Here is a 26,892-nt window from a genome sequence, read left to right as displayed (position 1 = left end):
TTTCCCACGAATCATCCTTTATATCCATCTTCCAGTTTCAGTGAACACATTCTGGTCTTAGGTTATTGAGCACAAAACTGGAGGAACTGGACTTTCGTTGGAGATTTTCTGAAACCCACTGTGACCTGAATCCCTTTCTAACATTTGGACATAACCTCCAAAATAATGTGCTCTCCTAGTTATCAAATTAGAAGTTGCTTTTTGCCTTCCAGCTTCCCTTCTGGAAAATGCACACAAGTGGGAATCAGGAGATGGGAGTTTTAGGATGGGATGTAGCACTAATTAGCTGTGTGACCTTGAACAAAACACTTGGCTTCCCTGAACTTTTCTTTGCTTGTCTGCAAAATGAGGCTGGTGGGCTACATCATTTCTGGGAAGACATTGTGTGGAAGGCCGAGGTGGATAAGTTGCCACACCTGTGTACATGGGACCTGCGGACTGGGGGGTGCTCAGTGGACAGCCAGTGCTGGGATCAGCCAGAGCTGGCAGGGGGGAGAGGGAAAGAGGATTCTTTCTGAGATGGAGATTCTTTCTCAGAAGCTTTTGTGAAGGAGGTGGGATCTGACTGAGCTGTCTAGGAAAAAATAGAACTTTCAGAGTTGAAGAAGGGACTTCTAGCCAGGGAGTGGAGCCTGATGCTGAGTCTGAAAGCAAGAAAGAGCCAAGTATGCTCAGAAACTAGTAATCAGTCCAGCGAAGCTGGGGCTGGCTCCACTTGAAGCCTGGGGATGAGGTCAAAACTTGTGTTTAAGAAATAAAAATAGTAACACCAGTTGGGCTTTGAAAAGAGTGTAACTGGAATTCTAAGACAGTAAGTCACTCTTCATGGTGTAGCTCAAGTTTGGAGTTAGAAAGCGGGTGGCACTGGAATTAATATCCCTATAGAAACAGAAAGGCTCTGCCTGCTCGATAAACAATTTTGAAAGTGCTAGTTCATCACCCAAATTCTGACCACTCATATTTTTCAGGTACCTTGCCTTAGGAGAGAAAGATTTCTTATACATATCGTGGGCTTACATCTCTGGGATCAAATTTTACAGGAAGAGATCGGTCATATATCAAAAGGTTAATGACGAGCCATTTCTCACCCAGCTATTTTGTAGCCACCGAGCTGCCACAGTGCAGAGGGCACTGGAAGGCAACGGAAGTTCACTGGGCCTTTTGCCTCGGTCATCCATAGAGCCCCAGCAGGCTCCAACAACAGCCTCTCCAGCCAGGGGCTGCCCTCATGCCCCTGTTCTTTCATGGGAGACTCAAAGCATCTTTTCTTGTAGAGATCCACCGCCACATTCTGCCTCCACAATGATTGATCAGTACATTTATTACGCTTTCAGTAGTAAAAATATATAGACTCCAGTCATCTCTGGAGATGCTGAAATAGTCCTTTTTTCCCCTTGATTTAGGGGAAGGTAGAGAGGGAGGATGTGTGCAGAGTCAGACATAAATATAAGAGCTCAAATATCTAATTAGCTGAAAGAATCTTGGTTCCCTCTGCACCTTTGACAGAATTGCAGCTGTCAGATTGGAGCATCAATATTTTATCCTCGTCTCAAGATGTATCTGAGGATGATTTAGAAAAGACGCTTTCTAACGTCAGTGCCACTGGTGTTTTTTTTTTTTTTTTGTAGGATGCTTGAAGATGACTTGAAGCTGAGCAGTGATGAAGATGACCTTGAGCCCATGAAGACCTTGACCACTCAGTGCACTGCCACTGAGCTCTACCAGGTAGGAACAGCATAGGGCTCATTCTGGACCGGCAGGGAGGGAGCTGAAGGAACTGGAATGGTTTTGCCATCCACAAGCCTACCTGCTGCTTCATCACTGGGCTTTGGAGCAAGGGAAACAAGCAAGGGCAGGCAGAGTGTTCTGGACCAGGTCAACTCAGCTCACACTTTCAGTGAAGAGATGCTGAGCTCTTAAAATTCACTGCTTTCACCCCTGCCTTTGCTCCCTCCTCACCATATACACCTACTGGTCATCAAAAGCAGTACAGATCGTCTTTCCCTATCCTGGGCTAAGTATGGTCTTGAGTGCAGTGTAACTTTCCCATAGTGACTCCAGCCAAGACTTAGCACCCAGACTCATCCATCCCTTAGAGTATAAATGTGACTACCCACATGAGCCTTTAGGCAAAAGACATTTGGCAAAAAGTTGTTGCTACCCTGATTTCTTCCATTTTGCATCATTAATATTTACAGGACTTAACACCAAATTAGACGGCAAGAATGTGTGTTTGCAGCATTTCCAATGAGCCCAGACCTGTTGATTTAAAAAGGTCAGGTGTCATATATGAATCATGAGAATGGCAGTGGAGTGTGTAGTATCAGTGATGCTCATGTGTGTCCTTTAGGACAGAAACCTGTCTTGCCTGTGGGGTCCTCCTGGGTGTCCCAAGAATCTCAAATAAACACAGAACAGTTACCTTAGGAAAAAAAAAAAAAAAGCTAAGACCTAATCATGTTCTTTCTATAGTGAAGTCTGCTGAGTTTATAAAACTGAAACCAGGGTGTTTCAAGGCATGCTCAAGCGCTAGTATTTCAAGGTAGTTAACCAGTACATAATTCCACATTCACTAAATATTTTGTGAGGAGCCTGCAAAGAAAACCTTAGGAAAAACTCTCCAAGGCTCACCGACTCCATTCTCATCTATAATTGTTGACCCCACGAGAATGCTTACCATTTAGTATAATTTTAAAATTGAGTACATCTTCAATGTTAGGTGGCCAAAATTCCCCTCTCCCTTATTTTCTCCACTTTATTCGGCTTGTATTTTGGATAATATGTAAAAATTGCATCTTTGTAACTTTGATGCTTTATAAAGACCAAGCACCTTTGTCTCCCAGGAGCTTGTGGTATGTTTCCTGAATGCAAGCAATCCCTTTCCTACTTGGGCTCCAGAGCAAATGGAAAATGCACACTTACATTCCCGTGTGTGCCACTCCTGCTTTCAGTGTTTAATATGCCAGTGACCAGAACATTATAATGGCAAATAACCCCTCCAAAAAAATCCTAGGTCATTGATTTTGACAGATGCAACATGACTTTTTAATGAACCCACTTCCAGCAAGTCATCAACAGTAAGCGAAAGTAGAGTTTGGAGGTTGACTTCTTCATGTGATTATGCAAGTGCAGTCTGCTCTTTTGGCTTCTCGAGTTATTGTTTTCTGTATTTATCTGAAGAAGTGGCATTAGGTCAGTTGTCCTGAATCCTTTAGGGGTTTAAGATGTTTCAGGTGTGTGTGTCAATGCCTTGACCCTCAGGTAATCCCTGCTGGTGAGTTTGTGGTGCTCCATGGCACACTGCCCTTGGCCTGGTCATGCCTTCCCCAACAGAGGTTCTCATTTGAAGAGGGAGTCGACCTGGGATATCTAAAGTAAGGCAAAATAACAACTTATTCCCTCTAACTGAGTCTAGCAAGAAGTGGGCATAAAGTTATAAACATTTGCAAATGAACCCTCCTTATAGTCTGAGGACTAGTTACGAAGCCTGAAGGCTCAAGGTCAGGAGACAATGCTCCTGTGGTAGAAGGCAGGCGCTGTGACACCAAGTTTTGATGAGTTCTGGCTTTCTGGGACCAAATATTCTTTTTCAAAAATGCATGGGTTAACATCATTTTCCTTTTTTTGTCATTGTGGTAAAACCCAAATAACATAAAATCAACTATTTTAAAGTCTAAAATTCAGTGGCATTGAGTCCATTCACAAGCTTGTGGATCCAACACCAGTTCTAAAATATTTTTGTCACCCCACAAGGAAATCATACACTGAGCTGCTACTCCCCAGCTCCCCTACCTCCCAGCCCTTGACAACCACTAGTCTACTTTCTGTCTCCGTGGATTTGCCTTTTTCATTTGAATGAAATCATACAATACATGACCTTTTGTGTCTGGCTTATTTCACTCAGCATTGTGTATTTTAGGTGCATCCATGTTGTGGCCTGGATCAATACTTTCATTTTTTATGGCTAAATACTATTCTGCTGCCTTTTGTTCATCCATTCCTCAAGTGATGGACACTGGGCTCCACCTTTTGGCTATCAGAAATAGAGTTGCCGTGAGCCTTGGTGTATATGTTCTTGTTGAACACCTGTTTTCAGTTCTTTTGAATTGAATCTCTCAATTCTTTCAGTCGTTCCCCCCCTAGAAGTGGAATTGTTGAATCATATGGTAATTTATGTTTAACTTACTGAGGAACAACCAAAATCATTTTCTTTTCCAATGAGATAACATGGCACCACATAGGTCATATGGTACTATTCCCTCATCTTTTAATTGAGCCCATCACATTTCCAGCAACATTAGAAGTTCTGAGCACTCCCACTGATCTGTGCCAGACATTAAGTTAGGTGGTTGGTCTTACTCAAACCTCATGGCAAATGTTAGTGGTAGATTTGGGCCTCCAGTCCGAGCTGTGGAATTGCAGAATCATTCTATTTTGGGCAGGATGGTTGGAGGGAAAGCATCCAAACAAATGCACAGGTGCGATAAATGACGTGTCCTAGGGATCAGACCACTCCATGGGTTTGAGCCGGCATTATGCATAGAAACTTTCTCAGAACCCAGTAACTACATTCAGACACACATAGTTAAATTAAAAAAAAAAGCGTTTAGCTTTCTGGAGACTTCTTCAGATCATCTCATTCATAATCATTGCACCTGTGCTCACCTAAGGAGACCCAAATTGCCCAGATTTGGTGAGTATACATGAATCTTTTCCCTAAAGCTCCTAAGACCATATGCTATGGTTTGTGATATAAAGAATCCCGAAAGAATGCATTGTAAATGCTTGTATGAAGAGGAAGCATGGGTTCAAGATGTGTCAGCTTCTAATTTGACCTTTCATTCCAAGTTCTCTCCTAATCAGAACGCTGTGCCCTCTCCCTGCCCCTCTACGGGCACCCTCCATGGCAGTATTGGCTGTTCTGAGTGGGTCCTCTGCACAGACACCAATAGAACCATTAGGATGTGTTTAAATGCTAACTATTACTCCTGCAAACAGGGAAATACAGCAGGAAGCCTTAAGGGGAAGATCTTCATACATACATACAAATTAAAGATGCCAAATGCTCAGCTATGGAGACCCAGGAATATAAATATATTTTTTACAAGATATTTTACCTTCTGGTGACTCTTTAAAGTCAGAGATGCATGATCATATATGCACATGGTTTCAGTTTAAAAGCCCTGGTGATTGTACCCTGAAAATATTTGTTAAAAGTTTGCATACTCTCTCCACATTCCCCACTGCACTTCACTGTCTTGGTTGGGACAGTTTGGGAGGCAACTGAGTCCACAGGTGAACACAGGTGGCCTCATGGAGGAGAGTGAGCAAGAGCATAGGTGTGTAGTCTGACAGGCTTGAATCCTAGCTCTGTCACTTGTCTGGTGATCTTGGGATAAAGACCTAAGTATCTATAAAATGGAGGTAATCGAGGTAACAATAGCTCCTTCTTCATTGGATCATAGTGAAGGTTCAATGAGTAAGTGAATTAATACAGGCCAAATCATGTGAAATTATGGTTAGCACTTAGTACTCACCCTTTACATCATCATCATCTGTTACTATTACTACTAATGATCTAAAGTGTCTCATATTTGAAAGAATAGATACGTTACTTTCTCTTTTCTTGCGAGGAATTGAAGGTGAAAGAGAGTTGCTGAATTAACTATCTGGAAAAGAGTCAGTTTGTGGCAAACTTGAATGAAAAGATCTGTCTTTTCCTAACACATATTAGCTGTGTGCACCTTGCCATGAGGAATTGTAAATGTAGTCATTGGGAGCATAGCTTTTGCAAATTTATAGTTACTAAAGGGAACAGGATTGGGGAGGGATAAATTAGGAGCTTGGGATTAGCAGATACACACTACTAGGTATAAAATAGATAAATAACAAGTACCTACTGTATAGCACAGGAAACTCTATTCAGTATCTTGTAATAACCTATAGTGGAAAAGAGTCTGAAAAAGCATATATATATATAACCGAATCACTTTGCTGTAATTAACACAAATTGAAAAAAAAATAGTTTTAAAAGAGCATGGTTTTTCGACTAGAGCAGCCTGGACTTTAATCTCATTAATAAACTGGAATAACCAGTCTCATCTAACTCTGAGGACAAGATGAAGATTGTGTATAAGAAAATGCTTTGAAAAACACAATCGCTACACAAATTGGTCGTTGTCCTTCCTTATGGCCCTTTTAAACATGAGTTGGAAGCCCCTTCTTAGGGGTCCATTGGTAAATAGATCTTGCCCTTCATTTTGGCCTTAGCATTCAGTGGGATCTATTAGGAACTGCGTTGAATGTCCTAACTGCACCCAAAAACATCTATTGGGTATGGATGACTCTTCCTCGCCTCTGAGCCCCGACGAGTTTTAACCCAGATATCCCAGGAAGAAAGGCCAGGTTGCCAATGACACTGCCCAAAGTCCTCCAGGAAAATTATGTCTAAAACAGAGCTTTTCTTCAAAGGACTAACATGGGTGCAGAGTTGAGTCATACCAGTTCTTATTTCTCTTTCTGAGTTCTTGCTGTGCCCTAGAGAAAGACTGTAGGGTTTACTGTGAAGCTGTAGTCATCCTGGTTTTCTCTCAGGGGCTTCCTATGAATGGGAAATAAATAATAACTTCAAGTTGGCATTGGACATTAGAATGTTCAAGAACAATGCTTGAACTGGATGCAGTGTTTTGAATTTAGTCTGCATGAACATACATGTTGCAATGAGTTCTGTTTTGTTTTTGAAGTCAGCTATCAATAATATGGTTGGGTGTATAGCAGAGTGATTCAGTTATAGATACATATATATTTTGTAAATCAATGATGGTGTGCTTCGGTTCATGGGGTCACAAAGAGTTGGACACGACTGAGTGACTGAACTGAATTGAACTGATATTTCAATAAAAGTTTTAAAAAGTAACATGGTTGGGATGGGAGGGCTCCGTATGTCCATTACCTAGCTGACTGTATTTTTCCTTCTCAGCTGCCACTCTTGGCATCATAAATATAAAACCCAGCAACGGCCTTCCCCATCCAACACTTACTGGGTTGCCATTTTCCAGCCAGTCATGGAGGGTGGGCAGTGACACTGTGGTGAGTCCCCTGGGGTTTGGCTGGAGAGTAGCACAGCCCAGTAGGGCGGGCTTCCTGCAAGTGTAGGTGTGGGGTTTTCTGCACACCCTCATCCCTCATACCACTGAGCCTGCGGTTTTCCTTTTGGTCCATTTTCCTTCTTCTATTTCTTGGGATTAAATGAGGGGTTAAACCTTGAATCAATTTTCATTTACAGCTGAGAAGCAGTTATTGATGCTGTGTTTGCAGTTCAATAAAAGATCTAAAGATATAGACCCAGTGCTTCTCTTTCAATATAAGCCACCTAATCAGTCGCAAATATTTTTTTAACAAATAAATTGTATGGAGAGGTTTATTAAAATTGCTGTTTTTAAAGTTTTAAGCTATCCACAACTTGATCAATTCCAAAGGCTTCTAGCATGTGTAGTGTCCAAACTCCAGAGCCCCCTCTGGTACATATTCATAGAAGTGGGTAAATACCTTCTTGATGTTTCCTTGAATGTTATCCTGATGCTTGATTTATGCAGCTCGAAGCATGTAATGTCTGTTAAACTCTGGCAGTAGGGTAGTCTGTGATACTTGGGTTTTGATGCCAAGTTATATCTGGGCATGGCTCTCTGGTGACCTAATCATCTCCGATTGACATTAGCAGCATCAGAGTTTAGCATTATAAAAGCCATAAAAGAAATAGGTATTGTTAGAAACAACCTTTAGAGAATTTTAATATTAATACCATCTTAATGATTAATGTGAATGAGACTGAAACCTTAGGTGAGTTCATTTAACCCAGTTAGAAATTCAGAAAATGGGTACTATGGTGGAAATGTTCAATTAGTGGCAGTCTCAGCTAAAGGACTCTAGGTAAAGCTTGGAGTGGTGTGTTGGTGCTTTAAAAACGGAACTGAACAATTTCAATTTGCTTTGAGCACAAAGACATTCTAATGAGTTGTGTCTGGACACATTATTGTAAGTAGCTCCGATGTACCCAATTTTATTTAAACCAATCTTCTTTCTTTTTCCGCCTAGGGATTGCCCTTAGAAATGAGGTACTCAATTCAAAGCATGTAACTGGGGATGTGTGGACTTTTCAACAGATGCTAATAACAGAGCTGCACCTCAAGCCTGTTATCATTTACAGAAAAATATTGTCCTGAAGCTCTTCTCCTCCACTTCATAATTTTACTTTTTATCTGAAGATCACTAATTACCTCACAGACACAAAACAGCTTGTTTTTAATCCAGTTTCTTGACACCAGTGTGGGTGTTATACTGGGTTTGTTTTTGTTTGTTAGTTTCTGTTCTTATGGTGGGGCCCTTTTGCTGAGTAGGTTGCTATTTGATGCATGAATGTTGTGTCAGTTGTGTCTGACTCTCTGCGGCCCCATGGACTCTGTCCTTGGGATTTCCCAGGCAAGAATACTGGAGTGGATAGCCATTCCCTTCTCCAGGTGATCTTCCCGACCCAGAGATCAAACCCACATCTCTTAGGTCTCCTGCATTGGTGGGCAAATTCTTTACCACTAGTACCACCTGGGAAGTGAAAGTGAAGTCACTCAGTCATGTCTGACTTTTTGCGACCTCATGGACCATAGCCTGCCAGGCTCCTCCATCCATGGGATTTTCCAGGCAAGATTACTGGAGTGTGTTGCCATTTCCTTCTCCAGGAGATCTTCCTGTCCCAGAAGTTGAATCCAGGTCTCCTGAATTGCAGGCAGACTCTTTACCATCTGAGCCACCAGGGAATCACCACCTGTGAAGCCCACTGTTATTTGATAATTGCACATGAAGTGATTTACATGGGAGCAGAAAACCTGAACATTCTGGGAGATTTGAGATGCATTCCTTGCACCTGTGATGTATACTGAACTTTCCAAACCTAGCGACCAAGAGAAATTCTGGCCTGCTTTTCTGATTAAAGTTTGCTAATGGAAAGGGCAGAGGGCATACATTTTACTGCCTCTCTCAGCTGGCCCCTGACATGCTATAGTGAATTCATTCATTGTGACAACAGATACTCTACCCTGCTGTAATGGTTCCGATTTTTTAGCCACAGTTCTTCCCTTATCATGCTGAACAAGTTGTTACCTCCCCAAGATTTCTCTGCATTTCCATTTACTTTGTTATATGCAGAAAGGCTGGGGAAGGCCTCTTCCATAATGACATCTATGTGGCATCCACAGCAAGAAAGATCAGCCTGTCAGAGCTATAGAAACAGCAGATGGATTAGGAGGAAACCAGGTGCAAAATAACTTTGATAGAGTCTTTTAATGTAAACAGTTTATCTGTCATTGCCTTTCATTGAAATCCCACGCAGAATGAGGACATTCAGGCTGTTCAGGCTGCAGAAGGTAGCAGAATAAAATCCATACGTTGTCATACTCTTAACTCTCCAGCAATTAGAGAATGAGAAGATATTTTAATTTATTCATTAAAGACAGGAAAGTAAATAGGATAACATATAAGGTTAATAGAATAACATTGGCCTTCATATTCCCAAGATTGTGTTTCCCATTTGGCTGTATTAGCATAGAGACTAGATTAATAAGAAACTGCTTAGGGCTTGTATGATGTGATTTTTAATATGCTGCAGGCAAGTCTGTGACTGTTTAGAAACCTGCTGAATTTTTTCATTGTAATTAGGTCTTCTACATTAAGTATGAAATATTTTGACTTGTAATCTCCATAGATTGTCTTTTTTATTGTAATCGCCATACAATGCTTTGAACACTCAGAGATGCAGAGGAGCACATTTTCACACATGTTGTGTCCATCACCACTGATGACCCAATCCTGACTAATGTCCACGACCACGTATGAATTGTCCATCTATGAGCATTTCCATGGCAAACCCAATGGCTGTTTTGCTTAGCTGAACGTTTTCTCACCATGACTGTACATCAGACATTGGTAAGGATGTACTGCTTATCCCAAGGTCCAAGTGGAAACAAAAATGGGTACAGTCTGTTGTTTCAGAAACAATAACTCTCCTGTAGGACATGAATGACCACAGCCTTTTGTCCACAAAGAACACATGACACATATCTGCCTCTGTAGAGAGGGCGGGAGGGGAGTAACAGCCACCTCCACGAAGCTGAGGATCATGAAGTCTGTGTGAGTCAAAGTGCTGGAAGGAACAGCACCATGTTACTCTTGTCACTGCCTAGGCTGGGCTAGGAAGGAAGTGGCTGGGCTGGGCTGGCCTGAAGGAAGCGGCTGGGTCGCGCTGGTCCTCTCACTACTCTCACCTTCACTCTGTTTGGTCCAAGCTTGCTCTTTTCCTTTTTTTTTTTTTCCTAAGTCACTTCAGTCGTGTCCGACTCTGCGCGACCCCATAGACGGCAGCCCACCAGGCTTCCCTGTCCTTGGGATTCTCCAGGCAAGAATACTGGAGTGGGTTGCCATTTCTTTCTCCAGTGCATGGAAGTGAAGAGTGAAAGTGAAGTCATTCAGTCGTGTCCGACTCAGCGACCCCATGGACTGCAGCCTACCAGGCTCCTCCATCCATGGGATTTTCTAGGCAAGAGTACTGGAGTGGGGTGCCATTGCCTTCTCTGGCTCTTTTCCTTAGGCCCCTTCATTGCCCCAGCTGGGTCCTGAATCCATGGCTGGAGCCTGAATGTTCGGTCTTAGTCATCAGCTAACAACCCCCAGGCAGTGTACCATGTGTACCTAATTTTTGGTGGTTCTAGCATCTATTAGAGTGGTATGAATGCCTCCAGTAATAAAACTTTTGGTCACACTGACAATGTAAGATTTTGAAATTTAGCTGCTGGCTTGGAAAAGTATACTGGGGCTTTGGTTTAGGGCCTAGGAATGGTTTATTCTGTCCCCCCAAATATATGCCATCTGCTGGAAAATCTAGCAGGCAGGCTGAAAACACCCAAGCACCTTGTCGTGAATGGAAAGCAGAATCTGTCTTCTTCTTAAGCAGGTGTATTTATTTTTTTCTATTTATTTAGCAAGAGCAAAGAGCATAAGCATTGTAAACACACAGAACATGTATCCAAATTTGAGATTAGCTATCAATCCCAGGTTAAGGATTCAAAATTCAAGGGGATGGGCAGGTAAGGACAGCAGGCCTTTCCAAAATGTATGGCATGGTGTAGCCTATGTGTCATGAAGGAGTTCCCAGGAATCTCTGAAACATTAGATATAAACATTTATAAATTTGCTGATAGATCTTATTTCTTGCTAATAGAGGTGAACTCCATAACAGAGATTCCGTATTTATCCCTGAATCATACATGTATGTATATGTGTGTGTGTATATATTGGAATAAAATAGTTTTGTATATTAAAATATAGCATACCAGACCTTAAAATGGTCATGGAGAGTCCTTATTCCAGCCAACAAGGACACTGAGGCATGGAGAAGTCAGTTGTACTGTGAGGTAATAGAAAATATATTAATACATAGTGGTCTCTGCCCCAGGTTCCCGGTACAGAGCTCCTGAATTCCTTTTAGTTTCTTAAGTAGTAAGACCAATAAGAGCATCTTTTGTTCTAATATTTGCTCTCTGGGTGATAGGGACGTCTTTTATTCTAATGAGATGACTGTGTGGGCTCCTGGACTGTGGTCACCAAAGAGGCCAAGCCATGATTGGAAGCTTGGAATTTCCAGCCCTACCCTTCCATTCTCTACAGAGGGGAGAGGGGCTAGAAACAGAGTCAGAAGTCACTCATGTCTATGTAAGGGAGCCTACAAAAAATCCCAATAGTGTGGGATTCAGAGGGCTTCCCTGTGGCTCAGGGTTAAAGAATCCACCTGCAGTGCAGGAGATATAAGAGACATGGGTTCAATCCCTGGATTTGGAAGATCCTCTGATGGAGGAAATCACAACCCATTCCAGTATTCTTGCTGGGGTAGTCCCATGGACAGAGGAACCTGGTGGGCTACAGTCCATGGGGTCACAAAGACTCTAACACAACGGAGCAACTAAACAACAACAGTGGGGTTCAGAGACTTTCCAGGTGGATGAACACATCCATGTACATGAAGTGTGACATGCCCCAGTGCCGGAGGGACAGAAGCTCCTACCTGTGGGATCCTCCTAGACTTCACCCTATGTCTCTCTTCATCTCTCTGTTCATTTGTATCCTTTGCCATATCCTTTAATGAACTGGTAAGCATAAGTCACTGTTTCCCTGTGTTCTCTGAGCCACTCTAGCAAATTAATCAAACCCAAAGAGGGGGCCATTGGAACCTCTGGTGTCTAAGCCAATTGGTCAGAAGCACAGGTGACAACTTGGGCTGGCAACTGGTATCTGAGGCGGGGGGAGGCAGTCTCATGAGACTGAGCCCTTAACTGGTTGTATGTGATTCTCCAGGTAGACAGTGTCAGAATTGAGTTACATGGTATAATACCCAGCTGGCGTTGCAGAAATGTACTTGGTATGGGATGAGCCCACACACGTCTGGTGTCAGAGTATTGTGAGTGTGGTCGTAGTATGAGAATAAAGGAGAAACTCGAGTGGAAACATTACTGGGTTTTATAATATAGATTGATAATAAAAATGGCTGTAGCATCTTGCCCAGAGTAGAATAAATATTGTAAAGTAATTAGCCTCCAATTAAAATGAATAAATTTATAATAAAAAAAAAGAACACACTCTAAAGGGACAGAAACCCTGAACAGGCTAGTATGCTAGTACTGAAAATGCATCATCAGTACTCACTCCCATGTAGGTTTTGGAAAACATATTATTGAGTACCTCTATACACTAAAAATATGCTTCCCATTTCCCTGGTCCCACACATAGTAAGAAGAGAGCCTCTATTAGGTCTTGATTGTCTCCCAGCAAAGGACACAGGCCATTTTGTGAGGGGGTCCTCCTTAGTATCAGGGCGAGAGGGCTTCAATTGGCTAGGGGAAAGAAAATTGAATTTTCAAATCCACAAACCTCAGGAGAACAGAGTAATCAAATGCCACTTACCTTGGCCCTTCTAATATGGAGAATAAAGAAGCCAACACTGAGATGCTCTGCCTCGTGTCTCCATATTTACTCCACTTAGAGAATAATTAGTGTGAATAGATGACTCAGGAGTGAAATGTGCTTCTTCACCAAAGATAGTGCATTTTTCATGAAGTTACAATATACCAAAACTTGAGTTATAAACAAAATTTCCAGTTGACAAGTGAATCTTACTGAAGGGTTTTATATCCAGCAAAAGAGCTAGCCTGGAGGGAGCAAGCTTTCATGGAATGCTGGCACTTCTAAATTCTGTTATCATATCATCTTTGGACAAGATGCTCAAAAAAAACTCCTGCAGGTTGCCCTGTTGGTGAAATACACATGTAAGGACAGGTAGGACCCACTACAAGGCCTTTATTCAACTGGTGTTGGCACGGTCATGAGAGGGTGAAGATGATCAAGAATTCAATGAGACTTGGGAAGCCATGAAGGATTCATGATCAAAAGGGAGCATACAATGGGGTAACAATAGGGAGACCAGTGGCCCAAAGAAGAGGCCAGAGCTATTGTCCTGATGAGAAATAAGAGGTCTCCAGTGAGGCTATAGTTGCAGGAAGAGTGAAGAAGGAATGGACATGTACCGTGTCCAGTCTGCTCTGCACTCCCTCTTCACTGGGGTGTGAAGTCAAGCCTCGTGGGCAGCTGCAGGATGGATCCAGAAACATGTGATCCTGGAGCCCAGCTTTTGCTCTTTTCTCCTCTGCACAGAGCTGGTTACCTACCGGCACTGTCTCATACCCAGAGCAGTCAGGCTCTCAGACTCCACAATCAGACCCAGATATTTAACCCAGTCTGTGTTTATTGAGTGGCTATTAGGTGCCAGACACCTGAAGCAAATTTCTTCCAGTATCTGCCTGTCAAAATTCAAATCCTGCACCCATCATGTCCAGCACAGGCCTGCCTTATATATGCATCAAAAACAATGATTTAGGGCTTCCCCAGTGGCTGAGTGGTAATGAATCCACCTGCCAATGCAGGAGAGACACAGGTTCAATCCCTGGTCCAGGAGGATTGCACATGCTGCAAAGCAAATAATCCCATGAGCCGCAACTACTGAGCCTGGGTTCTAGACCCTGGGAACTGCAAGTTTTGAAGCCTGAGTGCCTAGGGTGTGTGCTCCACAAGAGAAGCCACTGAAGTGAGAAGCTCGAGCACCATAACTAGAGAGTAGCCCCCACTCATTGCAACTAGAGAAGGCCTGCAAAGCAGTGAAGACCCAGCAAGCCAAAAGTAAACAAATAATTAAAAGCTTTTTTAATGGATTAAATTAAAATGGGAGTAGCCTGATACCCCAAAGCTAGGGAAGATGTGTTGCCATACCTGGGTGTAGTGTCAGAAATTCAGGCAGGCATCCAGGTGTTGTGAAATGCTGAGTGCCATTTTCTCCTCTTCAGCTGCAATCCTGGCTGTGTGTGCATGCTGCCAGCTGATAACTCAGCCTATAGGATATGATATAAGCCTCTTGCTGTTTCACTCATTCCAGTGAACTCTATTTAAATGCTGTAATTAAGCAAATCATTTTTATATTTGGGCAAGTGCTCTCAGGATATGTCTCTTTAATTGATTTAACCAATTCTGTAGGTATTGATTTTTAACCATCTGAATACCCTAATGGTGAGTTCATTTGTTCATAGAGGAGTTTCTCTTTTGAACTTAGGCAATCAATTCAATTTACCAACACATGCCATTAGATAAAAGTATGGCTAGGTCTCGCAGAGCAGCCCCATGAAAAGTTAAAGATAAAACATAGAAACAGAAAACCAATGCAGTTGACTGCTCGTCTCTTTTTTTCCATGAAGTATAATATCTAGTTATTTGAAATTATCTGAAAGGTTGACTTTTCATTTTTTAATCAAGAAATGTAATATATAGACGCAACTTGGGTGTATCTGCTAGTAACAAAAAACAAACATATAAACAGGGAATGTAAAAGGCATGTAGAGCAATAGTAATAGAATCACATTTTATGCTTCACTGACAGTATGGTTATTGATTAAGAAGATAAGCAGTCCCCAACTCTGTAGCCTTGCAAAATGAATCCATGGCTTCAATCGCTCTAGGCCTTCTGCGTGCTTACTTTTGACGAACAGGAAACATACTGCACTGAGTTTGTTTTCTGTCAGTCTCAGCGGGTATAATGGCATAAGTCTGGATATAAATATTCAGCTCATGCTTCTTAAAAGCCCCAAAAGATCCTCTAAATATTTTTGTGACTATAATATACATGTCTATTGAACTAGAATAACACAGCATGATATTAATAACTAGGGCAGGATTACCTTACCAAAGAATTTTGACAAAGTTCAATCAGTATATAGCAGATGACTAGCAAAATTTCCTAAGTGCTTTCTAGGTAGATTTGTCTCCCTAAAGAAATATGATGTTCTGTCTACACAGGAGGATGGGACTCAATAGAGAGCCACCTTCCTTCCTTCCTTTTTCTTTCATTTTCTCTGTTTTTTCATGAGAACTACATTTGATGGTTCATGTAATTCAGAGTGGTCCTTGAGTCACTTCAGCTTTGGTGCAGCAAAAGGATTCTCTACCTCACAGAGAGACAAGGCCGTTCTTTTTAGGAAGTTAGATTTAATGAGGGAGCAACTTAAGCATGTCCTTAGCCACATCATTCCTCCTGAGGAAATAAATTTGCTGCTTAGCAGGATACCACCAAGAGTACAACACTGGTAATGATGGAAGAATTAGGTCATGAGCACTCCTTGGAAGGAGACAACTTCTTCTCCCTGGGAATATAATTTCTTGAGCTCCTATATCATGGAGGAAGTTCATCCCTGGAGCTTCCCAACCTCAGGGTCAAATGTTAGTGCAAAAGCAAAGAGCCTTCCTGATGGAGTAAGGTATGAAAGGAAAGGAAGTGAACGTTGCTCAGTCATGACTGACTGTTTGCGACCCCATGGACTATACAGTCCGTGGAAATCTCCGGGCCAGAATGCTGGAGTGGGTAGCCTTTCCCTTCTCCAGGAGATCTTCCCAACCCAGGGATAGAACCCAGGTCTCCCTCATTAGAGATGGATTCTTTACCAGCTGAGCTCACCAGCTGAGCCACCAGGGAAGCCCAAGAATACTGGAGTGGGTAGCCTATCCCTTCTCCAGCGGATCTTCCTGACCCAGGAATAGAACTGGGGTCTCCTGCATTGCAGGTGGATTCTTTACCAACTGAGCTGCCAGGGAAGCCCATGAGAGGAGGGACAGCTAAAGGAGGGGTCACCCAGAAAAGAATGATGCTTCCTAGGCTTCCTTGTAGGGGAAGAGAGAGTGAGGAGAGTGGCATGCACTTGTGCCTCCACAGCATCTCAAGTGTCTTGACCTCTCTACCACCAACACAAACCCCAGCCGAGGTTCGGAGGCCTGTATGAAGGTAGAGGGCCCTCTCTCCTGCTGGGCTAGGTCTGGCAGGATCTAAACACATCAAAGTCTTTCTCAAGTAGGACTTTGCAGACAGAAGCATTCTGTTCAGCCCAGAACTACTACTGATATGGAGAGAGGAGCAGAATGGCTTCTATAATCCTAGTTGGATTAACTGCGTAGATTTGATACTGCAACCTGGTCAGTGGTCAGAAAGCCTATCAACTCTCTGGCTGTAAAAAATATAGGAATCTGTGGGAGAAATAAATAAGGAGTTCGAGATGAACAGATACACACTGCTGGATATAAAATAGGTAAAAAACAAGGACCTGCTGTGTAGCACAGGGAACTCTATGCAATATCCTGTAATAAACTATAATGAAAAAATATCTGAAAATAATATATATCCGAACCACTTTACTGTCCACCTGAAACTAAGACAACATTGTAAATCAACAATTAAAAATTCAGTTAGTTAAAATAAAAATGTATGCACCAATACCAATTCCCATGTGGAATGCAGTCACAATCAAGATGCACCTTTTTGCTTAGTATGCTGTGTTTTCTAGAACACTGTCATTGATGTTGGCTACTCACAACCACTCTTGGTGTAGACAGGGCAGGAATGATGGTCTTCATTTTTAAAATGAGGAAACTGAGGTTCACTGGTGTTAACTGCGTCACCAATGTCATGATGATGGAAATGTCATGATTAGGAAATGGCAAACCTGGTAATAGAACCCAGGTTTGTGGATTTCTAGCACAGCATTCTTTCCACATATAGCTCATTGCCTCTCATTGCACCATATTGGACTATGGTTTTTAACATCTTAATTTATCATCCTATCTTAGGCTAGAACTTCCTTGATGGAAAGATAAGTATCATGTTGGGGAAACATGACAGCAAATAAGTAGAATATAGGTTTTAAAAAGCATATAGACATTACAAATTAAAGCAGCGTAAGTGTTAACTATCTAACCTCCATTTTCCAATCAGTTTAAATTACTTTAATGTATGTTTTTAAACTCAAAATTAGCTGTAATCCCAATATGTAATCCTCTTAATGCTCACTGACTTAACGCTGTATCATTTCACTTTGACTTCCCTCGTCTTTTCCTGTCCCAAGATTTCAAAAGAGGAATTTTCTCCTTGTATATTTTGTAGACTTAATTATTTTCCCTTAAAGTATTTTTATTTGCCCTAAAGTATTAATGTATATTTTGCACACAAATAATTCACTTAATTTTTCTTTGTAGTCTCTTAAGAATTCCTTATATTATATATAAAACAAAGTCAAAATACAGTGAAAGTGGAGAACACAAATGATGAGCTGTTTCTCGTGCCTGGAAGACATTCCCTGCAACCATATCGTTTGGAGATGAGCACATGGGAAGATGACAGGAGAGCATCTGACTAGAGCTGTGGGGACTCTGAAATGATCTTGGGTTAAATACCAAAGGGGAAAAAAAAGAAAACCTCTGAGCATAGATATTTTCCATCAATAGCCAAGCAACCCAGAAAAAATTAATTTGAATGAAGTTATTTTCCTATAATGGCTGTATAAAAAGACATATGTTTGAAAGAGACTGGCCTTGAACATGATTATGTACCTCCTGATCAGAGGGAAATAACTGGGTCTAATTGAAAGTCCTGATGCACAGAGAAGAGAGGACATTTTCAAAAGCATGTCACTGAATCAAAGCTAGGTTAAGCAATGTCACTTTGATTTTTCTCCTTCCCATCTCCTGCCAGTGGCATGCTCAGCCCGTCACATCCAGCTTGCTTTAAAAGGAAACCACAGGGACTTCCCTGACAGTCCACTGCAGGGAGCACGGGTTCCATCCCAGGTCAGGGAACTAAGATCCTGAATGCCCCGTGGCACAGCCAAAATAATAGTAATAAAAAAGGAAAACCACTGGAACCCCATGCCCATTATTTCATGGTAACCTTTCTTCTTCAGGAACAGATTAGTTTGGATTTTAAGGGATTTGGAAAAGTAGATTCATGTGATTCCCACAATGGCTTCTCTTCAGCCCACTGCCATGTCTTATTCCACAAGCTGGCAGTGGGGGAGAAAAGGTGGTAGAGAAGGCAGACGTGGGTATGCAGCCTGGCTACATTCTGTAGTGATAGTCAAGGTCTTGCCCCTACTCCTTGCCAGACACTGGTTCTTCCTTTCAGCACCCTTTAAGGGATTGCTCAGAGATAGGCATTCATATCTTAAACACTTGTAAGAGATGACGGGCCAGCCAGACACTGTCCTTGTTTCCTCATTTTCACCTGTTACCTCATTCCCTCACTTTCTTGTGATTCCACCATTTGTGAAAATTCAACCTCAGGCACAGATGGTGAGAAAATAACTTTTGCCTATCAAGCCAAAGTGAAAAGTGAAAGTGTTTGTCACTCAGTCATGTCTGACTCTTTGCAACCCCATGGACTGTAGCCACCAGACTCCTCTGTCCATGGAATTCTCCAGCAAGAATACTGGAATGGGTTGCCATTTCCTTCTCCAAGAGATCTTCCTGACCCAGGGATTAAACCTGGGTCTCCTGCATTGCAGGCAGATTCTTTACCCTCTGAGCCACCAGGGAAGAAAAAGTACCCAAATATTAATGGATATTTATCTAACAATAGAATCTGAGACTTAATGGAAGAAAAGGACTTGGATTTCCAACAATAATGTCTAAACTGAGGAAACATTTCATCGATTTCAAACAAATTGCTTCCAAGTGCATTGGGTTGTTGTTATGGATTGAAAGTTTCTATATGCTTATGCACTGGTCACTCGGAATGTCAATCCAATGTTAGATTATAAATCGTCTCTGTTACACATGGTTGCTTCTGCCTTTGAATTTGTAACAGTATTCTCTTCATCTCTTAGCCATCACCCACTCCAGGGTTCACAAATATAAAGGTCTCCAAGTGTATACCTTTTAAAAGGGTCTGAAGAACCTCGAGGTTGGCGAACCACTGCTTCAACGCTTACCATTCTGAATGTTATTTCTACAGTCTAAAAGAATCTGGGGGAGTACAAGTTTGGTTCTGATTACACAATTATGCTACAGAAGTATGAAAAAAATCATCACTAAAACCCTCCAGGTGCTTAAACAGTTTGATAGACTGTAGCCATTCTGCCATCAGCACCCCCAGCTGTGTTGCTTAGCAACATTTTAATTCCAGAAGAATCGAAGGAGATGCAATCCCTGTGGAGAGGGAAACAGAAATAAGAGGGCTGTTGACAGATGATCTGAGTTGTTTCTTCTAATATACTGTGAAGATCACTAGCTCTTTTCATGAATGATAAATGGACTGTACACAGATCAATGGGTTCAGCAATAAAGTGGGACCAGGCTCCATGTCTAAGGGACGCAGGCCGAGAGGCCCAGAGATTTCCTCATTTCGATGATTTGGTGTGTGTTTTCTTAAAGGTTCCATGGAAGGAAATTGATCGGAGCTGTCTGTCAGCTCTTGCCTTTTTGTGGTATCTACTAATAAAAATGATTTTAGAAATGGGTACTTTGGCCTTTCTATCACCAAGCAGGTGCAGCCAGGTGGCTGGAGCAATACAGGGTATAGAGTTTCCCATCCTAGATCTAAAAATCCCCAGATGTTCCCATGACCATTCCCTCTGTGCTTCCCTCCCCATCCTGTCATAAGCCAAGCAGGTGTATGTGGAGGAGGAGGATATTTCTGAAATATGGTGTGTGTGCCTGCATGCTGGGTCACTTAGTCATGTCTGAGTCTTTGTGACTCCATGGACTGTGGCCTGCCAGACTCCTCTGTCCATGGGATTTTCCAGGCAAGAATACTAGAGTGGGTTGCCATTTACTCCTTCAGGGGATCTTCCTGACCCAGGGATTAAACTGGCATCTGTCTCCTTCATTGCAGGCAGATTCTTTACCAACTGAGTCACCTGGGAAGCCCCTCTGAAGTATTGGGAATGGCCAATTATATGAATACTTATCTCTTATCTCTAAGTCAATCACAATAAAGCTCCTTTAGTGTAAGGGATTTAAAATCTAACTTTCTAACACCATACACAAAAATAAAGTCAAAATGGATTAAAGATCTAAACATAAGACCAGAAACTATAAAACTCCTAGAGGAGAACATAGGCAAAACACTCTCTGACATACATCACAGCAGGATCCTCTATGACCCACCTCCCAGAATATCGGAAATAAAAGCAAAAATAAACAAATGGGACCTAATTAACCTTAAAAGCTTCTGCACATCAAAGGAAACTATCAGCAAGGTGAAAAGACAGCCTTCAGAATGGGAGAAAATAATAGCAAATGAAGCAACTGACAAACAACTAATCTCAAAAATATACAAGCAACTCCTCCAGCTCAACTCCAGAAAAATAAATGACCCAATCAAAAAATGGGCCAAAGAACTAAATAGACATTTCTCCAAAGAAGACATACAGATGGCTAACAAACACATGAAAAGATGCTCAACATCACTCATTATCAGAGAAATGCAAATCAAGACCACTATGAGGTACCATTTCACACCAGTCAGAATGGCTGCGATCCAAAAGTCTACAAATAATAAATGTTGGAGAGGGTGTGGAGGAAAGGGAACCCTCTTACACTGTTGGTGGGAATGCAAACTAGTACAGCCACTATGGAGAACAGTGTGGAGATTCCTTAAAAAACTGGAAATAGAACTGCCTTATGATCCAGCAATCCCACTGCTGGGCATACACACTGAGGAAACCAGAAGGGAAAGAGACACGTGTACCCCAATGTTCATCACAGCACTGTTTATAATAGCCAGGACATGGAAACAACCTAGATGTCCATCAGCAGATGAATGGATAAGAAAGCTGTGGTACATATACACAATGGAGTATTACTCAGCCATTAAAAAGAATACATTTGAATCAGTTCTAATGAGGTGGATGAAACTGGAGCCTATTATACAGAGTGAAGTAAGCCAGAAGGAAAAACACCAATACAGTATACTAACGCATATATATGGAATTTAGAAAGATGATAACAATAACCCTGTGTACGAGACAGCAAAAGTGACGCTGATGCATGGAACAGTCTTATGGACTCTGTGGGAGAGGGAGAGGGTGGGAAGATTTGGGAGAATGGCATTGAAACATGTAAAATATCATGTATGAAACGAGATGCCAGTCCAGGTTCGATGCACGATACTGGATGCTTGGGGCTAGTGCACTGGGACGACCCAGAGGGATGGTATGGGGAGGGAGGAGGGAGGAGGGTTCAGGATGGGGAGCACATGTATACCTGTGATGGATTCATTTTGATATTTGGCAAAACTAATACAATTATGTAAAGTTTAAAAATAAAATAAAATTTAAAAAAATAGTAAATATGTAAAAAAAATAAAATAAAATAAAATCTAATTGGTTAGTATTATCCAGAGGTAGGAAAATATTGCATATTCACATAATTAGAGGGAAAGACTCTTCCGAATTATAGACATATAAACATACAGACAGACACAGAGAGCTTATAGTTTTCATTCTAAAATTTCAGTCCTAAGTCAAGCATAAACAAAGTTCACAGGTCCATTTCAAACACCTGGTCTCTCCTTAGTGGGTATACATCTCAATTTATTTGAGCTGAAAACACACAAACAGAAAAAAAGAAACAATAAACCAGAGTCTCTGTCCTCTTTTACCCAAGAGACAAGATCTCTGTAAGTCATCAGTCCCTTTACAGTGATCAACAGATGGTCAGACCAAATAGAAAGGCAAACCATGCAGAAAATTTAGGGGCATCAGGAGGAAGGATGGACTGAGTCTCAGCATGTGGACGGCAGTGTGGTCCTTTTTGAAATTAGCTGTTTTCCAGAACATGAAAGGATGGAGTAGAGTGGGGGAGTTCTTCATGATCTCTGTTTTCCAGAAGCAGAGGGCTCAGGTTTAAAAAATATGGAAGGAAAAGATGAGAAGAGGAGGAAGGAGTCATGAGCCTAAGGGCCCACTCGCATGGGCACCGCTGAACTTCCCAGGCGACTGTGGCTATGCTTGCCTGTGTCTGAAAGCTGTACTTGGACTGGTAACCATGCTCCCCAGGAGACGGAAATTGCTTTCTGCACCTCCAGTCTGCTTATCTCCAGCAGCCTGCCTTGGTTAACTCCTCATGTTTCTGAAGAGCATTTTATATTGCTTATTGTTTTGGTAACTAGTTGCAAAGATTATGCCTGCTAATGTTGTCTAATTGCATTTTTTTCTTCTGTTCACAGGCTGTTGAAAAGGCAAAACCTAAGAATAATCCTGTGAAGTAAGTTATTTTTTTTATTAGTTGGAAATGTTAATTTGAATGGACTCCAAGCATGTGAAAAAGGTCATAAAAGAGACCTTGATTTTGAGTTCATCTCTATTTGTGACGATTTAAAAACAAAAACCAAAACAAGCAAGGAAAAAAAAAACCTTCAATGAGCAGGGACCAGCTTTTCAATTTTTCCTGTGGTCCTGATGAGAAAGTGCTCCAAGTTATGCCTGGTTTACATAAATTAATATGTGCCATCCATGAATAGTTGCCAAATACTATTATAATCATATTCAATGCATAGTACTTCAAGCCTTTGGGTTTTGCACATGCTAAAAAGATTACATTTTTAATTGCAAACCTTGGACCTATGACAGAGACGTAAGTGACTAAAAATGTGCCAAGTGATTTCCAGCCACGTGGGGAGCTTTGGCACCTCGGCATCAAGGCCTCGGCACTCTGTTAATGAAAAGCTCATAAAAATATATTTAACTGAAGGTTTTTCTAGCTAACAGAGAGCTATTTCCAAGGCATTTTATGAGACACTCTTAAATTATAAACAAGCCACACAGCAGTCTTTTAAATATAGTACATCCTGTCTCCTCCAGAAGGGAGACTTTGCAATTAAAGATGTCTGTCTTGTCATTTGGCTTCATGACATCTGATTACCATGTTATGATGCATACCAGTCCACCAGCATGTGGGCTAGGGAAGACCTGCTCTATTTGCTGGGTTACTACGGGTCAAGTAACATCACGTCTCTAGGAACTACAACGTGTTAATTTATGTCAGCCAACTTCCACTATAGTAGATACCAAATGCAGAAATAGAAGTGCATTGATTTATTTTTTTTAATTTGTAGCTTTTAATATAGTGTGTCTCCTGTGGATGGCATATAGTTAAATCTTGTTTTTTCCCCAGTCTGGCAGTCTCTGCCTTTTGGCTAGATTGTTGAATCCATTCACATTTAATGTTACTATTGATAGGGTTGGATATATATAGTTATATAGTTGGGAGTACACTGGATTTTTAATAGTTTCTGGGAGAATGGATCAGCTAATGCCAATGACAGAGGGCTGCTTGTGTTTTGTAAAAGTAATTAACTTTTCCAAATCACCAGGGTTGTGTTTAGCACACCATTAAATGTAAGTTCCAATTCATTTTTCCAAAAGGTTTTCTTTTGTACTTTGTGTTTAAATTTTGTTTTCTGAGGCCTCAGAATATTCCTTATCAGTTTTTTATAGCTTCTGGAGGGCTATCTGTGGTCTGGAGATGTATTTTGCTATAGTTGTTTATGGGAGCATTTTTAGTAGCCCAATTGTTGTCTGGTTGTTTGATAGGGGGTGAAATCGTCTCTGCAGCCTGATTTCTTTTCTGTCTATGCCTGGAAGGCTTCTCTACTGCGAGCCTGTGGTAGGCAAGCTCCGTGGATTAGAGGATGGTGCTAATGAGGCCAAGGCCAGAACTTGAGTCCCTCCGTGGGCCATTAATGATCTTCTTTCCCACAGTCCAACTGTACCCCTTTCTCCAGTCCACCCACAGGCAGATGCATGCCCTAGGTCACAAGGGTTGGGGCAGGGACTGGAGGAGTGTAAATCTGGCCCTCAGTGGGACAAACATCTCCAAGTTCAAGCGTGCCCAATAGGAAGTGAATCCCAAGCTCCATCTTTGCATGCAGAAGACAGCCCATTGGCAACATACAGGGCTGCGTTTAATCATACTCTAATGGCCAGGAAGTAGGACCAGTTTTCTGTCTATTCCTTGTGAGAATTCTACCCTACAGATAATTACATTTTTTATGAGTTCTGGTTAATTCACAGTACAGACTGTATCTAATGTCTATCACTTTAAGGAATGTTGTAAAGAGAAAACAGGAAAAGTAGAAGAGCCAAAGGATTACTAATAGAACATAAAACAATATTTTATTTTTAAATATATTTGAAAATCTAATAATAAGCCTAAATCACAACCAACTGGTAGGTGTTTAAAATTGTCTTCTAATTAAGTAAGATACCACTCTCAGTGTGAGTCTGAGTGTCTTATTGTGTTTGGTACCTAATACCTGCTACCTAATTCAGTTGCCTAGCCACAACCGTCTGAGGACTCTAAAAAGAGAGGCTTCTTCAAGACCTCAGCTCAGGGACAAGAATCTCAGCTCAGAGAATGGTTCAATTACACTGCCTGATGGCAAAGCAGAAACAAGGCTTTAAAAAGTTTTGTGTATGGCAGTCCTCTTTCCGTTTCTAATATGTCTCAGTCAGACATAATGCACAGCTACCCGAAGTAGGGTTAGGGTTTGATATGCGTTTTTTTAATTAATAGACAAGTAAACAAATTGAGTGCGTCCTAGAAAGCAATCCTTTCAGGAACCTAGCCTGGAGGCTTAATAAGACCCTAGTGGAGCATCAGGACTGAAGGGCTCTTGTGTTGTAACTGAGCAAGGTGTCCGTCTCTTCTGACTTGTGTTGTTCAGTTGCTAAATCGTATCTGACTCTGTGACCCCATGGACTGCAGCATGCCAGACTTCCCTGTCCTTCAACATCTCCCTGAGTTTGCTCAAGCTCATGTCCATTGTGTAGATGATGCCACCCAACCATCTCATCCTCCATCATCCCCTTTTCCTCCTGCCCTTAATCTCTCCCAGCATCAGGGTCTTTTCCAGTGAGTCGGCTCTTCACATCAAGTTGCCAAAGTATTGGAGCTTCAGCTTCACCATCAGTCCTTCCAATGAATATTCAGGGTTGGTTTTCTTTAGGACTGACTTATTTGATCTCCTTGCTGTCCAAGGGACTCTCAAGAGTCTTCTGACTCATGCCACACGTAAAATATTACCACATTGATACTAACTGCATTGCCTTTGACCAGTTATTGGCTTGATCTTGTATATGAGAATTAACACACAATCGTTTGTGGGAGCATACATTGGAAAGAATGTTCAGCCTTGTTGGAAAAGTGGAGGTCTAGAGGCGTTTACAACTCAGGATGAACACAGATAGGTACAGATGATCATTATGTGTGATTGGTGCAGAGTTTGGCAAGTGGTGGGGAAAAAATTCAAGAGAAGACTATTTCATGAGATGTAAAAATTATATTAAGTTCAAATTTCAGTGTCCATAAAAGAAGTTTTATGGCACACAGCTACACTCATTTGTTCCCAAATCGTCTGTAGCTCCATTTGTGTTACAGTGACAGAATTGAGACTGTGCAAACCACCAAACCAAAAATATTCTTATCTGGCTCTTTACAGTTTGCTGACCCCTGCTCTGGCTAGTCAGGTAGGCAAAAGTGCACATGTAAGCTTTTCTCTGATGGTGAGTGTTAAACTATGAACCCTTTCTCTTTTTGCCCTCTAAAACACTGAGTGCTCAATGGCTCAGTCATGTCTGACTCTTTGTGACCCCATGAACTGTAGCCTACCAGACTCCTCTGTCCGTGAGATTTTCCAGGCAGGAACAGTGGAGTGGGTTGCTATTTCCTTCTCCAAAAACATTGAGTAGGTACTGTATTTACTGAGCTCTCATCTTGTGTTCGGAACTTTCTGGGGCCGATGTATCACCTAATCCTCATTCAGAGTATAGAAACCACTCCAAATTCAAGATCTTTGAAGATCATCATGGATATGAGATCCATTCATGGGACAGTGATGCCTCAGAAACTAGTCAACACACAGCTACAGTATACTGATAGTTTTCCAAGTTGTGTGTAGATGGATATCTTGCAAAAGCCATTTTTTATAATTCTATTACTTCCCAAGATTTAACTAAGGCTGAGTAAGCTTTCAGTTCAAGTGAGGGTAAATGATTCACAATATTATTTAGTTTGCATATTTTCTTCTCTAAAGCTTCATCTCCTCCCTCCCTATTTCTCAACCACTTGTTTAATTTCTTTTTAATAACTTCATGGTTGTAAGCTTCTTTCATCACCATAGGGAGAGGGTGGTACATGTTAATTATACTCCATACAAAGGAGAAATTAAGTATATGCTTAGTGACTATAAGCACATAATGTACCTGGATACACTAATGACATTACCTTGAAGCATTCAGTATTACCTCTGAGGATAAGAATCAAAATTGTGCATTCTTAAGATCAGTGATCAGGACAAGAGATACTGGTGTACTTATCAGTCAATTGGAACCATGCCAGTATCAAAGCTTGATTAGTATGTTCAAACTGTGCCTCTTTAATGTGTCAGAGAGACTTTCACTTGTATGTGAACATTCTGCAGCAATTATC

The 26,892-nt window shown here is 41.5% G+C and overlaps 1 protein-coding gene across 8 annotated transcripts in view; it reads left to right on the top strand.

Annotated features, from left to right (window-relative positions):
* The window catches only part of AFF2 (AF4/FMR2 family member 2), a 534,465-nt gene that overhangs the window by 409,594 nt on the left and 97,979 nt on the right, over window positions 1–26,892 (top strand). For all 8 annotated transcript variants that reach the window (XM_027533311.1, XM_027533308.1, XM_027533305.1 and 5 more), the window contains 2 exons: window positions 1,629–1,725; window positions 22,631–22,668. In XM_027533311.1, the coding sequence (XP_027389112.1) occupies window positions 1,629–1,725; window positions 22,631–22,668 (135 nt within the window). The remainder of the gene's footprint in view (window positions 1–1,628; window positions 1,726–22,630; window positions 22,669–26,892) is intronic.

This window comes from Bos indicus x Bos taurus, chromosome X (genome assembly GCF_003369695.1).
Source record: "Bos indicus x Bos taurus breed Angus x Brahman F1 hybrid chromosome X, Bos_hybrid_MaternalHap_v2.0, whole genome shotgun sequence".
In the NCBI taxonomy this organism is placed as follows: domain Eukaryota; kingdom Metazoa; phylum Chordata; class Mammalia; order Artiodactyla; family Bovidae; genus Bos; species Bos indicus x Bos taurus.
Note: the sequence above shows the minus strand (reverse complement) of the source record. Positions and strands in the feature narration are given on the sequence as shown.